We start from the raw sequence: 12,543 nt of genomic DNA, 5'->3' as shown, positions 1-12,543 counted from the left end.
TGTTTTTTTGGTGTGTGAAGACCTTGAGATCGATCTCATCATTACAGGGTTTTTTAACCCTAACTCTATCGATATTGGGCTGCTGCACCTGTTTTTTGGATCTGAATTTTTCTGCAGATGTGTTTTTCGTATTAAGGACTTCTCTACCTCAGTCTTTCAGCCACTTTGATATTATTTATTGCAGCCTAGGCTCATCCATCGATTCCATCACTTTAGGGTTTTGTTCAAAACCCTAAAAACCATAATCAATCAAGGTTCTCTTTCGCTGCTGGTTCTATTTGTTTGGGACTTTACTTGAAGATTGTTTGGCCTTCTCTGCTGCCGGTATGGGTGACTCTACCAACTCTACTGCTACTTCTGTTCATGATGGCAATTACAAGACAGATTATCACAGCTTTCCACCTAACCCCATCAAACTGGATGGCTCAAATTACCTTCTGTGGTCTAGATCAGCCTCATTTGCCATTGCTGGCCGTGGCCTCACTGACCATATTGATGGCACTAGCCTAGTGATAAAGGCCCTGAGCAGACTAAGTGGCTGGCCAATAATGGTGTTCTCATGTCCTACCTCATAGGCTCTATGACTTCAGCCTTACAGCATAATTTTCTTCTTCTGGACACTGCCGACCAGATTTGGGCTGCTTGCAAGGAGACCTACGGACAGCTTGGCAATGATGCCCAAGTTTATGAAATTCGAAAGAAGGTCCTTCACACTACTCAGGGAGACCTTTCTATTTCGGACTACTATGCTTCTCTCCGCAGCCTGTGGCAACAGTTAGATCATTACTCTGATTTTCACCCCTCTACAGTTGCTGATATTGCCTCTTATAAGAAACATGCGGACAAGATCAGAGTCTACGATTTTTTAGCTGGTTTGAATATGGAGTATGATCATATTCGTGTTCAAGTGTTGGGCCATATACCTTTTCCCACACTTGAACAATCTTATGCATTGGTTTCTTCTGAGGAGAACCGTAGGGCTGCCATGTTACATCCTCCTATTACTGACAGATCTGCTCTCAAGGCTGCTGCCCCCATTACTCCTACACCTATTGGCACTGCTTCTCTTGGTGATTCTACTACAGGGACTATTGTTTGTGAGCACTGTCACAAACCATATCACACCAAGGAGAGGTGTTGGAAACTTCATGGGAAACCAGCTGACTTTGAAGCAAAACGGGCTGCCAAGACCAAGACCAAGACAAAGCCCAAGGCCCATCAGACTGAGACTATTACTACAGACCCTACTACTGACCCTGGTCTATCCCAGGATGAGCTACAGGCATTCCGACGTATGCTGAGGTCTTCCGCTGCTGCTGCCTCTACTACATCAGCTACTGCCAATTCTTCCGCTCATTCAGGTTCACACTTTGCCCGGTCAGGTATTCCTTTTGGCGGTCATTGTGCTTCTGTAGCCTCCCATCCTTGGATCATAGATTCTGGGGCTACAGATCATATGACCGGTTCCTCTAGTTTGTTTCATCAATACTCTCCTACTTCTGGGAAGGACAAGGTCAAGGTAGCTGATGGTTCTCTTTCATCTATCTCTAGAAAGGGAATCATCAACTGCACCTCCTCCCTTCCCTTAACTTCTGTTTTACACATCCCTAATTTTACTACTAACCTTCTTTCCATTAGTAGTATTACTCGTGATCTTAACTGCAAAGTTACTTTCTTTCTTTCTCATTGTGTGTTTCAGGATCTGGCCTCTGGGAAGACGATTGGATTGGGTAAAGTGCACGGTGGGCTGTACCTGCTTGATGATGGTCGCTTCTCTCCACCACCATTACCTTCTCCACTGCACCAGAACTCCATGGTCTCTTCTGAACTCTACCAGTGGCACTCTCGGTTAGGTCACCCCCCTTTAGGAATTTTAGCACATTTATTTCCTAGTTTGGTCACCCTACATACTAAGGATGACTTTGTTTGTGAGGCGTGTGTTCTGGCCAAACAGACATGTTCAAATTATCCTATTTCAAATAAAAGAAGTTCTTCTTGTTTTGAATTAGTGCATTCTGATGTTTGGGGCCCTAATCGGAAACCCTCTATTTCTGGCCATCGGTGGTTTGTATCTTTCATTGATTGTCATTCTAGGAACACATGGGTTTATCTCTTGCACACCAAAAATCAAGTTTTTTCATGCTTTCAACACTTTCATAAAATGGTCCAAACTCAGTTCCAGGCTACTCTCAAAATATTGAGAAGTGATAATGGAACAGAGTATAAAGAATCACAATTTCAAAAATATTTGGCTGACCATGGCATCATTCATCAGACTAGTTGTGTTGATACCCCTGCCCAGAATGGTGTGGCAGAAAGGAAAAACCGCCACTTGTTAGAAATGGCCAGAGCCTTAATGTTTGCGAGGAATGTCCCGTCTCAATATTGGGGGGATGCGGTTATCACGGCAGCCTATCTCATCAATAGGCTGCCGTCTCGGGTACTTTACTCCCGTAGCCCCTCTGATGTTTTAATTGGTAATTCCTCCTTTATTGTGCCTCCCAAGGTGTTTGGTTGTGTGTGTTATGCTCGAGACACTAAATCTCCCAGCAAACTTGAACCTCGAGGACTCCGTTGTATTTTCTTGGGTTATTCTCCAACCCAGAAAGGATATAAATGTTACCATCCCCCTTCCCGCCGTACCATGGTTAGCATGGATGTTGTTTTCCATGAGTCCCAATCTTATTATTCTTCGCCACCTCTTCAGGGGGAGAGTGCTGGTGAAAATGTGGCTTTCGAGATTCCTCTACATGAGGAGCCTTTGGCTGCCCAGCCCTCTTTACCACCCACGGCTGCTGTCCAGCCCTTTTTGGATGCTTCCCATCCACCCTTGGATGCTGCCCATCCTACTTTGGAGACCTCCCAACAACCTCTGGCTGTTCCTCCCTCACCTAATGGGAATCCTTTACAGGGGGAGACCATAGACAATAGTGTTGTTAATATTCCTACTCAAGGGGAGCAGACTTCGGTCCAGAGAACTATTGGTGAATTTCAGAAGAGAATTGACAACTCCAACATGATCACCTATACAAGGGGAAGGTCCACAAGAGGGCAGTTGCATCCCACTATAGCACTAGTACCCATCCAATTGCCGGCTCCAGACACAGATCCTACATCTCCTGGTAATCCTTCCGACCTACCTATTGCACTTCGCAAAGGTACTAGGACTTGCACTTTACATCCCATATCTCATTTTGTTTCGTATAACTCTCTTTCTCCCTCTTTTCGTGCTTTTGTATCTTCTCTTTCCTCTGTTTCGGTTCCTAGAAATTGGCAGGAAACATCTACAGATGGAAAGTGGAAGACAATAATGTTGGAAGAAATGAGAGCACTACACAAAAATAATACGTGGGATCTTGTGGCTCTTCCTCCAGGGAAAAACCCAGTGGGCTGTAGATGGGTCTTCGTAGTTAAACAGAAGGCGGATGGTTCGGTGGACAGGTACAAGGCATGTTTGGTTGCAAAGGGGTTTACTCAGACTTATGGAGTTGACTATCAGGAGACCTTTGCACCAGTGGCAAAGCTCAACACTGTCAGGGTGTTATTATCTTGTGCTGCAAATCTTGGGTGGGGTCTTCAGCAGTTAGATGTCAAAAATGCCTTTCTCCATGGGGAGCTTGAGGAGGAGGTATATATGGACATTCCACCTGGTTTCTCTGATGACAGGACGAAGGGCAAGGTGTGTAAATTGAAGCGTGCCCTTTATGGCTTGAAGCAGTCACCCAGGGCCTGGTTTGGCAAATTTCATAAGGCTATGATTTCAGCAGGTTACACGCAGAGCAATGCTGATTGCACTTTGTTTATCAAACGACTTGGTGACAAGGTTACTCTTCTCGTAGTCTATGTGGATGATATTGTGATCACTGGTAATGATGATGCTGCAATCAGGGATTTGAAAATTCTTCTTGGCCGTGAGTTTGAGGTCAAAGATCTTGGTCCCCTAAAATATTTTCTAGGGATAGAAGTTGCTCGATCTTCAAAGGGCATCTTTCTTTCTCAAAGAAAATATGTCTTTGATCTATTGACTGAGACAGGGCTACTTGGCTGTCATCCTTCAGATACTCCTATGGAAGCTACTACGAAACTTAGGGAGAAAGAGGGTGAGCCGGTTGATAAGGGTGCATATCAGCGGTTAGTAGGCAAACTAATCTACCTTTCCCACACACGCCCTGACATTGCAGTTGCTGTGAGTTTGGTGAGTCAGTTCATGCACGATCCATATTCCTCTCATATGGATGTGGTCCGTCATATTTTGAGGTACTTGAAGTCTGCTCCAGAAAGGGAATTCTTCTATCTGCCAATGGTCACTTGAAGGTTGAAGCCTATATCGATGCCGACAAGGTGTTCTCCCGACAGAAATCTATCTCCGCTCTTGTTCCTTTGTGGGTGGAAACCTTGTCACTGGCGGAGCAAAAAGCAGAATGTTGTGGCAAGGTCTAGTGCTGAAGCCGAATTCCGCGCAATGGCACAAGGAATTTGTGAACTTCTGTGGCTTAGAGGGTTATTGCAGGATATCGGTGTTGCTGTCCATCTTCCAATGATGCTTTATTGTCACAATAAAGCGGCTATTAGTATTGCTCATAACCCTGTCCAGCATGATCGCACGAAACATGTGGAGGTTGACCGACATTTCATCAAGGAGAACCTTGAAGCTGGCCTCATTTGTGTTCTCTTTGTGAAGTCTTCTGATCAGCTAGCTGATGTGTTCACTAAGGGATTGAGTAGCAAGCTGTTTCATCCTATCTTAGTCAAGTTGGGCATGCATGATATATATGCTCCAACTTGAGGGGGAGTGTTAGTTATATTGGGCCAGAATACCGTGGGGGTATTCTGGACTTTTTTCCCTTTATTATTTGTTAGTTTCTTTGTGATTTAATCCCACATTGCTTATCTAATTATTTTTACTATTTCATTATAGTTATAAATACAATGTGCTTGGGATGAACTAATCATCCAAGCATTAACCTAATTCAAATCTGTTTCTATAGAAATACACCCTAAGGAAGCATTCAACACACAACACCTGTGGGAACTTTTCCGATTGTCATTACCCTTGGTCAATGAGATTAGACACATACAAAGGCCTCTTAACTAGGACAATCAGACAATATTAATTAACAAATATTGTAAATAACATAATTCCTCACTAAAATTAATGAAGAAGCTACTTAATACTAATCTGACAACTAGTAGGACTCAACTGTTAATACAAGAACCAGCTACTTGGAACCAAAATAAACCAGAGCAAGGACCAAACTCTGCCGGTCCTCTTGAGTCATGGAAGGGCTACAGCGTCAAGTAACTGATAAGATAATAAATAAAGGAGTTTGATCAAGTGAAAAACTAATGAGAACCTAGCAGAACCAAATCCAAGAACTTGACTTTGCATTTGTATGCTTCTCAACTTCTACAGTTCCCAACTGAACCCCACACCATCCTGATGATGCCAAAGAAAAATATTAGCTCACAATTATGCCCCAATGAATTATGATGCCTCCATATAATTTTCAATCCCATCTATCCTATGTTCTCCAAGAAACATTTTAGGGATAACAAAGGAAAAATATTCCGACCTTCCAAAAGCAGTGAACCTTCACATGTTGATATCAAACGTTCAACATTGTGCAATTTGCCCAGCAGAAATCTTTACTATTCTAACTGTTGGAATGCTTAGTAACGGTATTTTTGGAATGTATATCGAGCATGTACATGTGGGACAATATGTTACCTATACAGGGGTAAACATGTACTTTTGTTGTTTGAGTTATTTATAATATTAGAGAGGGGATTTGATTGTCCGTCCCAAGCTTTCTTCCATCCTCTCTCCTTCACTTCTTCTTCTTCGTTTCTCCTTCTCTTCTCATTCACAGTCTGATTTCTCACTAATATCAGTCACTTTCCACTGATTACCAACAAACTTAACATGTTATCAGAGCCATCAGGCCCATTACATTGATAATACACCTGTGTACAGTCACCCAAAGAGGGGTCACACATGCCACATCATGTACTACCACCCAAAAGAGGGGAAACATGTGAAAGGGAGTGTTGGGAATAATTGGAAAACTCTAGGACCTTGGATGCCTTCATATACCATTGGGCCTCCCCACCTAATAGCTTAAGTTTTTGGGTTGAACATTTCAATTTGGTATCAGAGGCAAGTTGCTGGTTTGAGAGTTGGATAGGTGATCCCCTGTTTTCGCCTTCCGAGTGAGGAACCCAGAAGAGGAGGGTTTCAGAAGTCATTAGAGGATGTAAGGATCTTTGTTTGAGATCCACAAGGTTGTGAGCAACTGATCTGCTAGAATGATTGAAGCTGGAAAGATTGAATTGATGAAGTTCTAGGGCAAACACCTCAGTTCGCCAGATCTGGATGTCATTCTTTGGTTTTCCTTAATCTGAGATGTTTGGAGCATGAAACCAGCACCATTCAGGTCGCCTTGGAGTCCCATTTCAGAAGCCTATGTGCCCAGTTCGGAAAGGACATGCACTAGTTGTAGTACCTCATACATGGATTCACTGCTATACTGCCAGGAAAGTATGGTTCTGGTCCACTTTGTGTTTCTGGTGCTTGTTACCTATCAATTTTTTTGGTGAGTTGGGATGATTAATCATAAGTTTCATGTTTTGAGTGATTTCTGATACAAATGCAAATGCATAGCTTGACCGACATGACCCAGTCAGTTTCAGACTATGATTAGGACCAAGTCTTTGAGTTTCTTTATATACAAGTTGTACCCATTGATTTTGAGGTTGGAATGGTATTGTTTTTTTTTTTTTTTTGGGAGTGTGCTTGGTGCATTGCGCGGACTGATTGCAGTCTGATGGCCTACTGTTTCCTCTCTCTTCTTTCTCTCAACTCAAACCTTCCTCCCAAGGTCTGATTCCCACCTTTAATCTTCAATTTATCTTATTAACTTCTTCTTCTTCTTATATTTTTTTCCCTCATTATTGCTGCAATTACTGGTTATTCCTTGTTCTGGGCAGTTCTTGCATCCCATACACTGAGTTTGATCTCCCTAGTTTCTCAACCTTTCTTCCTGAAACTTTGGGAATCCCTTCTACTCTTAGAGGCAACATAATGCAATCCAGGATCACAAACCCTGCTTTGGAATCACTATGGGCCGACCCAAGCACTAACAGCTAAAAACAAATTTAAGGGAGTGGCAATTCTGTAATTTCTCAGCACAATGAGGCCCAGATAGGGAAGGAAATGAACAACAGAGAGAGAGATGGTCACCCGACCAGCAGGCACACCATGAACAGTACGTTCCAATATTTCTTATGTAATCAACTTTGATTAATCATTGGCTACAAGTACATATATAAAGAGAATAAAAAGACTCTTAATCGTATTCTGAAACTGAAACAAAATTGTAACTCAACTACATCTCCTATGATCCTATCAACATGAATAAAATAATAAAGAAATTACAAAAGTAACCCTTAATTAACCCTAACGAATAAAGCAACTACATTAGCTCTCTCGCTCTTAAAAGAACTCGACTCTGTCGAGTTAGGTTGCAAACCCAAGATGCCCTTGTAATGAACTCAAAAATGAAGTAGCACATATCTCGGGAAAGCTGGTCAAACTGCAACTCCATGAATAGAAAGATTAGGCTAGCTCATATCTGGAGGAGAAGGAATCTGTTGTCGTCGAGACATATCCATCAACACGTGAGGCATCATCAGAAACGTATGCCTTCCTTGGTTCACCTTAATAGTGTTCTGTACACCATCATAGAGTATACCCACCTTATACTGCCATGGTCGCCCCAAGAGAACATCACAATATGCTACAGGGCTGACTAGGCACGGCACCTGGTAGTGAAGCGGCCGAAACTATATATTAACTCGTACAACTGCGATGGCATCTTCTCTAGCATTAGGCTCAAAACATCGCACATAAGCTTTCTTGAAAAGCTTCTTCACTAGGAGGTTAAGTGCCCAAACTAGGTCTGCAGATATGAGGTTGGCATCCTCTCCCATGTCAACAACTATATGGACTGCCGTCAAATCCTCATCATGTAGTAGACTAACTTTCACCCCGAAGGGAGGGGGGGGGGGGGGAGAGCCTTCTCTACTAATCCATTGAAGAAGCAAGGCTAGTTGAGTTAACTTCAACCTCGTCATGAAGACCATAATTAGTATCATTATCTGGATCAGGAGGATAAGCCTCATAAAGTTGCACATCATCCTTGTTGTCCGTATCTACCAACAACTTCTCAACCATAGTCAAAGGACGGGTCTTGTTAGGACACTTGTTACCGAAGTGACCTTTCTCGCTGCAATTGTGACAACACAATGTTTTTCACCCACTCATTACCCTTGGGAACCTCTGGCTTCTTTTCTTCAACCTTACAAGGCTCAATCTTCCTTTCTTTGGTCTTGGGTGTAGACTTGTAAGCTGAAGAAGTGTTTGGCATATCCTTCAAGTAGCTGTATTTTTCTTCGACTGTCTTGGCATATACAGCTGCCACATCGACTAACCTGAAATCCCCATTAGCAAGCTCTAATCCTGTATTCAGCCCACTAATGTACCTCAATACCCACTCCTAATCCGTTTCCTGGAGCCTGCATCTGAAGAATAATTTGGGAAAACCACATGGTGTAAGCATCCACATATTTACTGCCTTGGTTTATAGATCTGATATTGAAACAGGTATGCTTGCCTCCAAACTTGCTGACACTCCTATGGATCCTCACCAGAAGTTCGGAATAGAGGATGGCGAAGATCTTGAGGACAAGCACCAGGACAAAAGACTGGTAGGAAAGCTTATCTATTTCACTATCACTAGGCCGGACATATCATTTGCAGTGGATGTTATCAGTCAGTTTATGCAGTCACCCAAGAAGACTCATTGGGAGGCAGCTAGTCGAATTCTAAAGTATCTAAAAGGAGCTCTAGGAAAGGGGCTTATAAATCTCATCAGAGCGCTGATCTAGTAGAGTTCTCTGATGCTGATTGAGCTAGTGCTGCTGGTGATAGAAGGTCTACCACAGGATATTGTACCTTTGTTGGAGGTAACCTAGACACTTGGCGTAGTAAAAAGCAGACAATTGAGGGCTCGGTCCAGTTTCAATAGCTCATACTGCAGCTAACCTTATGTGGTTAAAGTCGTTACTCCAAGAGATGGGATTTCTAGTCACCTCTCCTATGAAGATGTTTTGTGATAATCAAGTACATCGCTAATAATCCAATGTTCCATGAGAGAACCAAGCACATTGAAGTTGACTGTCACTTTGTGAGGGATGTTGTTATGAAGAAACTGATTGGTACTCCGTTCGTCTCCTCTGCTGATCAGATTGGCAACTTGTTTACTAAGCCTGTATTTGGTCCTGCATTCCGAGAGGGTTGTTCCAAGCTGGGCATGGGTGATCTGTATGCTCCAGCTTGAGGGGGAGTGTTAAATCGTGGAGTATTGTTTGTGTATACCACGATAGGGGGAGTCATTCTATCATTGTTCACATTTGCTTTCTTCTTTTATTCTTTCTTCCTTCCTGCTAGTAAATGTGGAAGCTAGTAACAAGGGGACAGATCCTCAACTAGGAGGGTTTTAGTTTGACAACGTGTGTACCACATACCCGGCACAACCCCTTCGAGAGAAGCTCCCTCTCACACACCTGAACAGTCACAACATTGCAGTCCTTAACATGCTCAAGAAATTGGGGTACTTACCGGATATGGGCCTAGGAAAGTTTCATCAAGGAAAGTCAGAACTCACATTACCCTCAGCCAATGAAGAACACTACGACCTAGGCTATGTCCCTACTAGAGAAGATCTTTTCAGGCAGGTCCAGAAAGAGAAACAGAGAAAGCGTGAGGCTTATCTAAAGAAATTACAAAAAGAGGAGTCTATGTTTAGTTGTTTATGTTTATTTACTTTTGTTTCTCTGTCCTAGTCTGAATAGGAAAGCTACTATTGTAATCAGCAAGTCTATAAATAGAAAGTGGTTGGGGAGACTGGCTAACAATTGCTAGCCTTCTCCAGCAGTCTCTTTCTCTCATCTATCTTCTTCTTGTGGTTGCCAGTTTATAGATCTGATATTGTAACATTGGTATCCCGTCTTACCATGTATATTGGTCATCTTGTAACCTCATTCATTAGGGTTTTTATACCCTATATATAGTTGTAAATCGGGTCACAGCATCCATCTTCCTTTGACCAAAATTACATGGTATCAGAGCATAACAGTAGCTCCTCGATCCACTAATTACGATGCTTACATCAATATAGTCAAAAGAGTCCTAACAAAACATATTTTCTACCATGATGCAGGACATCTAGCATTGCAATTCTATATTACGGGTTCCAGAAGACAGTACCTCATACAAGCATACAACATTTGGATGCTTTATTAACTTCATTGTTGCTACTTCTCTCCTTATCTGCATGAATGGAAATCATCTTAAAAACATGATATAGTCTCCCTTTGAAGATAGTCTGAATGGAATATTGGAATCAATGGCTTAGAAACATGCAATCATGTCAACCAGAAGATATTAACAAATAATAAAAGAATTCAGGAAATTTAGTGTATAACTCCGAAGCATCAACCGCACATAAACAATATCCAGAAAAAAGATATGAACTGTTTTGTAGACCAAACATTTTGATACGGGTCCAATTTTCAAGTCTAATGTCCCATGAACAATGACTAGATGACAATGCAGAGCATCTAACAATGTAAATGCTTGATCAAAGTTCGCATGCATACATTACACATTTAAACATCTCTCCAAAAGGGGGAAAGGATTCAGCTCAATGTCAGAAAAGACAGTCAACATACAATTTGAACAAGAAAAATCCAGTCCCCAGGGTATAAAACAGCTTGCATGTTCCCAACCATGTCAAGAAGTCGGAGTAAAACAACTCTCTTTAACATAAGTTAAAAGCCATCCATTGCTTCCAACAGATGGGTCAATTGGTACCACCAAAACAGCCTCGAGGATAAAGTGAATCACTTAGCTTTAAGGGAAGAACAGAGCATAAGGATCAAGATACTGAATTTTTGTTATCCAATTTTAGAAGGTTTCAATATATGTTTGATCTTCTGAACATACACTTCCCACCCATGCTCTTAAGGATCAGTACATCATCCAATACAAATCAGTACCAGATGGGACTGTTACAATCTATTATACATTTTAAACCAAACCACCGTGTAAATCAGGTCTTTCCCTCCTTATATTGGCCTATAATTTTTTGAGTCTTCCTATCGAGAATGACCCGGAATAGTATCACCCAGGACCAGGGATAGGCTTTGGCGCATTGACAAAGAACAAGAAGCCTTTTGAATATGAATTATGGAGAACGAGTGTGGAACTATTAATCAGGGTGGGACCCTGAGAAAGTTTCTTCTTGCAGAACTCATGCATCGCTAAACAAGGAAAAGATTAGACTACAAGAAGATGAATGGAAGTAGAAAAGATTAAACAAAAGGAAAATAAATGGTGTGATAGAAGCAAGTTTTGCAACTTATACCCATGGGCCATAGCGATACCAAGTAATGCCAATTCAACTACAAATAAAAATTCAAGAAGAACATTCACAACAAAGATAAAGCAGTTGAGCATTGAGTATTAGTTTCATGAACCTATTCTTGATTTGAAAACACATGGAACATGGTGTTCACAATTCATTAATCCAATTACAATTTAGAATAAAATGAATGAGTGAGATGGACAGAGAAGCTATGAGCGAGAAAATTTTGAAAAGCATAAAATGATCCAAAAAGTGACCTGCTCAGACATCTTGTGTTTTAGAACCTTCTCTTTGTCAAGGATTTTCAGAGCCACCGGTTCCCCAGTCTCAGAATTCCTTGCAAACTTCACTTTTGCAAATGTTCCCTCACCAATAGTCCTCCCCACCTCATACTTACCCACTCGACGCTTGACCTTGGGTGGATTCATCCTTGCTGTACAAAGAGATCCAACAGAAGTCTTCAAATTAACTGGTGGTTACCCACAATTCTATTGAATTCTCCCTGAAATGCACGTGAAATCATTGAAAATAGATTCCACTTTGAAATTATGAGGTCTAAAGCTTCGTATTTCAATAAGCAAAAACAAATAATAAAAGTAACATTATATCACGAATGATATGCCATAAGTAGAGGAAACTTTGAATTTGAACAATGAGCAACAAAAAATATTCCCAAAAAACAAAATAAATATTTAAAATTATCTGAACATTTGAGAGAATATCAAAATCCAAGCATATTCGTTATACAACGTGATCAAATTTTCACCATGAAACCACATTGGCAAACAAATACAGGCATCAAGTATAAATTCATCAAATTGGGTCAAGGGAGAGACAGACAGTGACAAAGAGAGTTTCAAGAATATGCACCTAAGAATCCTTCAACTACAGAACATTGTCAAAACCAGAAAAGAGTATAGAGGAGTATAAAAGGAATAACTTGTCAGAATCATACAGTTTAATCACTGGCTTCTAAAACAAAAATTTGGTGACGAAAAGTAAAAAGACTCTTAAGACAGCAGTTTCAACAAAATCTCTACTTCAAAAAGACAATGGT

At 41.4% G+C, this 12,543-nt stretch overlaps 1 protein-coding gene across 1 annotated transcript in view; it reads right to left on the bottom strand.

Annotated features, from left to right (window-relative positions):
• Positions 1-12,543, bottom strand: part of LOC122667818 (CBL-interacting protein kinase 32) — a 37,718-nt gene that overhangs the window by 24,164 nt on the left and 1,011 nt on the right. Inside the window, exons 2-3 of the mRNA XM_043864261.1 lie at positions 11,744-11,988; positions 10,328-10,390 (exon numbers count right to left, since the gene is read on the bottom strand). Of these exons, the coding sequence (XP_043720196.1) occupies positions 10,328-10,390; positions 11,744-11,914 (234 nt within the window). The 5' untranslated portion in view covers positions 11,915-11,988. The remainder of the gene's footprint in view (positions 1-10,327; positions 10,391-11,743; positions 11,989-12,543) is intronic.

This window comes from Telopea speciosissima, chromosome 7 (assembly GCF_018873765.1).
Source record: "Telopea speciosissima isolate NSW1024214 ecotype Mountain lineage chromosome 7, Tspe_v1, whole genome shotgun sequence".
In the NCBI taxonomy this organism is placed as follows: domain Eukaryota; kingdom Viridiplantae; phylum Streptophyta; class Magnoliopsida; order Proteales; family Proteaceae; genus Telopea; species Telopea speciosissima.
This window is presented reverse-complemented; position numbering and strand designations above follow the sequence as displayed.